General features: G+C 39.7%; 1 protein-coding gene across 1 annotated transcript; it reads right to left on the reverse strand.

The window, feature by feature from the left end:
• Positions 1–353: 353 nt before the first annotated feature.
• On the reverse strand, positions 354–3,884 carry LOC131299856 (probable LRR receptor-like serine/threonine-protein kinase At3g47570). Its single transcript, XM_058325431.1, has 2 exons — positions 1,131–3,884; positions 354–1,003 (listed from the first exon to the last, which is right to left on the reverse strand). Exons 1-2 carry the CDS (start codon positions 3,817–3,819, stop codon positions 567–569), a joined length of 3,126 nt encoding a protein of 1,041 aa, XP_058181414.1. The 5' UTR covers positions 3,820–3,884; the 3' UTR covers positions 354–566.
• Between the last annotated feature and the right edge of the window lie 1,062 nt (positions 3,885–4,946).

Consider the following 4,946-nt stretch of genomic DNA (forward strand, 5'->3'; position numbering starts at 1 on the left):
ACATTCCAATCCCAGAACCACTACTCTTTGATGCTTGTGAGAGGATCGCTCCACGAACTTTACGAGCCAAACGGATCCTCAGCTATAAGCTCCTTGAATGAAAGCAATGCTAGCTGAGACCAAAACCATTTCCATCGAAAAATGATTTAGTAACAAATTTTTCGAAGCCCCAAGGATTTATCAGGATAAATGATTCTTCTGAAAAGCAGAGACCAAAACCATTTCCATCGAAAAAACGCATCCATTTTTAAGTGAGAGCGTCTCAAAAATGTTACTACCAAACCAATAAAGAAGCTACGGGCACATTCTTAATGCCTTAACATGTAATTATTATATATGGGAGTGGACTTTCACGGAATTAAATATGCACACCTATGACTACTTGAAAACCCAAAATTACTATATATGGGAGAGGACTTTCACCCTCTCTTTTATTCTTCTAAACTTACATGATTTAACAAACCGGCCTGCATACTTGGGTTTTGGCCTTTCTAACAAAGTGATTGTGCTTCAAACCTTCCAAGCATCCTCCGCAGAGTCAATTCCTCAAGTGGCACTCTTAGTAGCTATTCTTGAGATGTTCCTTCACCGGTGAGTCGCATCCTCATTTGCCTCCTCCCATGGATACCTACTCCAAGAAATACTTCCTTTATTTTCATTAATCCTATGATCACGTCCTTAATGTTCATCCTTTCGCCAGGTGATTCCGCAGAACATGCAATTCCAATCCTCAAAAGGGAAACTAAGCATTCTCTTATTTTGGCTAGTCTAACTCTTTCATTCTGAGCATAGTTTTCAGCTTCAGTAGGTTCATCTAAAAGCATGCGTGAATAAACAATCTCCATCACTCTCTCCGGCAATGCCACCTTGCAAAATTCATGAAGGTTTTGTTTGATTGTAAACATTTCATCTGTCGGTCTTTTTCCTGTCAACATTTCCAATAACAAAATTCCATAGCTGTAAACATCTCCTTCTGTAGATGTCCTTCCTCCAATTCCATATTCTGCATTAAAATAAGTAATGAAACAGAAGTTATACTAAACTTAAGAAAGGTAGGCTACTATATACAAATGGCTGAAAGGGAAAAATTAAAGAAGAAGAAAAAGAAGTACAATTAGTGACCCACTTACCTGGCGCAACATATCCTATAGAACCTTTGATTGCAAGTGAATTTGTTTGCCCACCATCACTTTGACCACTATTGATGGTGAGGAACTTGGCTAGCCCAAAATCTCCCACATGGGCAATCATGTCTTCATTGATGAGAACATTGCTTGGCTTTAGATCGCAGTGAACAATTGGAGTTTCACAACGGTGATGGAGGTATTCTAAGGCACATGCAACGTCGATCGCTATATTTAACCTTTGGGAAAGGCTCAAGTTCCATTCTTCTTGTGGTGTATCTTCTCCTGGATGCAACCACTTCTCTAAACTTCCATTGGACATGTACTCAAAAACTAGTGCTTTAAAATCATCTCCTGCATGGTTTACACTTGAACACACTGTTATGATCTTCAGAAGATTTTTGTGCCTTGTGTTCCTCAAAGTTTCACATTCAGCCACGAAGCTCTTGAAAGCTCCTCTTTGTTCAAGATTGAGCACCTTGACTGCAATTTCTTTATTGCCTTCATGGAGAATTCCTTTGTACACGGTGCCAAAACTTCCAGCTCCAATTAAGTTTAATAAAGAGAATCCACCAGTGGCGTTAAGGAGCTGATCATATGAAACCCTCAAGAAATCATCTCCTATGACTGGTAGGGTGAGAGATTTGTTTTTCTGTTTTCTTTTCCTAAGAAAAACAACCAAAAGTAGCACGAGCGAAAGACAGGGGATTATGCAAGCAATTGGAACAATAATTTTGAACCCAAGGCGATTTCCCTTCTTTATGGACATTGGGCAAGCAGGTAACCGCATTTCTGCAATGCCTCCACAAAGCCCTTTATTTCCAACAAGTGAAATCGTACTCAAGTTTCCGAAGACACCTTGCAAAGGCACCTCACCAGCCAAGTTGTTAAATGACAAGTTCAGACTCTTTAAAAGAACGAGGGCAGCTAGATTTTCTGGAATTTGGCCGGACAAGTTATTGCGCGAAAGATCCAAACTTAACATTCCTTTCAAGGAGCTAAAAGAGGGAGGAATACTACCTTGAAACGTGTTACCCTCTAGAAAAAGGCCTTCCAATTTCTTGCAATTTCCCAGATTACTAGGAATATGTCCAGACAACTTGTTCTCTGAAACATCTAGTTCCTGGAGATTGTTCAATTTCCCTATTTCGAGTGGCAGGACACCGATAAAAGCGTTATGAGCCAAGTACATGAAGGTTAAAGTAGATAAAAGGCCTACTGTTTTGGGTATGGGGCCAGTTAAGACATTATGTGAGAGATCCAAGGTTTGCAAGCCCAGGATGTTTTCAATACTTGAAGGAATGGTTCCGATCAAGTTGTTCTGATCCAGGTATAACTCAAATATTTGAGTGAGATTTCCAATGCTTTCTGGGATGGGACCGGACAATTTGTTTGTACTGAAAGATACTAGTTCGAGGTTTCTAAGCTTCCCTATTTCGAAGGGAATGAACCCTGAAAAAAGGTTTCCTTCCAAACCCAAAGTATCTAAGTCGACGAAGTTTGAAATTCCCACAGGGATGGTTCCAACAAGCTGGTTCTGTCCTGCTGCTAAAATATTGAGGTGACTCGAGAGATTGGCTATGGAAGTGGGTAAAACACCACCAAAACCATTTTCATTGAAACCCAATATTTCTAGCTTGCTGCAGTTAGTTAACGAACCAATGAACCTCAAGTCGCTAGAATCCCCGGAGCCTAAATTGTTTTCTCCTAGACTTAGCCACGTTAGATCCTTCATCATTCTCCCTAGGTCAAAGGGAACTGGTCCTGAAAGGTTGCTAAGAGATAGATCAAGCATTCTCATTCTAGATGCATTAGAAAGAGAAACTGGAAAAGGTCCCCAGAATTGGTTTATCCCAACAATTAAACGTATCAGGTTGGGGAGTGTGACGCCAATATCTTGGGGTAAACTGCCGGTAAGTTGGTTATCTGCAATGATTAACTGCTTGAGTGTTGAGATATTATACAGTTGGGGAGGGACAGTACCTGACAATTCAGTCGATCCAACGCTAAATTCTTGAAGGTTGGGAATCCGTCCGATGGAATGTGGAATAGATCCCGTGAGACTATTCCTTCCCAAGATTACCATTTGGAGGAGAGACAGGTTACCGAGTGAAGGTGGAATCCCTCCGATGAGGTTGTTGGAGAAAAGGTCAAGATAAGTGAGCTTGGAGAGAGAGCCAAACGAGTCTGGAATTTTTCCAACTAGATCATTATGCTTTAAAAAAATGACACCAAGGGAGTTTGACAAATTGGTTGGCATTTCCCCTTGGAGAAAATTGGAACTGAGATTCAGATGTTGCAGCCTGAACAAGCGGCTGAGCTCCAGGGGAATTTTTCCTTGGAATTTGTTTTCCTGGAGGTAAAGGGATCCGAGGAAAGAGAGGTTTCCCAAGAAAGGTGACATGGTTCCCCTCAGATTTTTTCCCCTCAAGTCCAGAATCACTACTCTCTGATGCTTGCGACTGCACGTTACTCCGTCCCATTTGCAGAGATCGAGAGAACTATTCCAGGAACTTAACGAGCCAAGCAGATCCTCAGCTATATGTTCCTTGAAGGAAAGCAATGCTAGTTGATCAGTTTCGTTGCTCAATCTGCAGGTTACTTTTGTGGCAATGGAGAAAAATAAAACCAAGCTGAGTAGCTTGATCATGAGAAATAACAGAGATGATGAGATCAGCGTCATCAACTTTAGCATTCTATATATACAAGGCTGGGATATTTTTGAATTACTAAGAAGAAGAAGAAGGTTGCTTCCTTCAAGGCATGCCAATACTACAATTTATAATGCAAAGATATTCAAGGACATGATCGTGAAAAAACTAAAAAGGTAAAATGGTAATTTTGTGCCTGAGTGTTAAAATGGGTCAAAATGAATTAATTCAATACTCTGAGGGAGTTTTATGTAGTTGAGATTTTTAATTTTAGTTAGAAATATATAGGGCCTAGCTCACACAAATGATTCCTCTTCCACAGTAGCAGCCAAAGACTTGACCTTTATTTTCCTGGAAAATGTTAGTTTTGGAACCACGCAATGAAGTCCATGTAGACTTGAAGAAGACCTCTATTTTACCAGATTTAATAGTCGATTAAGACTTTGAGTGCTGATTGGTTTGGGGTATCTCAAATGGAGCACTTGGTCCATAATGTCGTTTCATTGTGCTCGTTTTCTTTGCTATCTTTGGTCTTTGTTTTTTTGGTTGATTTCTTAATGGACTAAGTAACCAAAATTAAAAATGATTTCATATTCAATGAGGATGTCAAAATGATGCTTTATAGTTTCGGAACCTGTGAAGCACCGGCACCACACGGCATCATAGGTATGGGTGTCCAATCGGAGTTATAAGATTTTAAGAGTGACCATGCGACATGAGACATGTATGGGACACTTGGTGGTCGTCACCTCATCATATACAAAGTACGAGAAGCATATGCCAGAAAAACCGTAAATTTTTAGCTTTTTTCATCTTTAGTGAATATTTTTTATCTTTTGGTGTAAGCAGTATATTTCTGATTCTTATCATATAGACCAGTTAAAAAAGTACAAGATTTTGGTTTAAAAAGGAAGAAATTCACCCAAAACGACATGCCAAAAGGAAGATTGATTACTGTTGAACTTCATGCTATGTGTATATCCCCTTTGTTTTGATATTCATTTATGACTTGATTATGCTGAAGACAGTGGAGTTGATTGATGAGTTTAGTTACCAAGAGGCAGGCCATACGGTGGTGAATTTGGCGGTATCTCATTTCTGGTCACATGGACATTAATTAGCGAGATGAATATAGATGAATGTGTAACAAACATGTTAATTTTCCAAAACT

This window comes from Rhododendron vialii, chromosome 9a (assembly GCF_030253575.1).
Source record: "Rhododendron vialii isolate Sample 1 chromosome 9a, ASM3025357v1".
In the NCBI taxonomy this organism is placed as follows: Eukaryota; Viridiplantae; Streptophyta; class Magnoliopsida; order Ericales; family Ericaceae; genus Rhododendron; species Rhododendron vialii.

Bases quoted from the DNA above. Each gene is read 5' to 3' on its own strand.
- LOC131299856 (XM_058325431.1), bottom strand. From the start codon at position 3,819: ATGCTAAAGTTGATGACGCTGATCTCATCATCTCTGTTATTTCTCATG. The intron at 1,004-1,130 runs GTAAGTGGGTCA...ATTTTAATGCAG, and splicing joins TATAGGATATGTTGCGCCAG to AATATGGAATTGGAGGAAGG.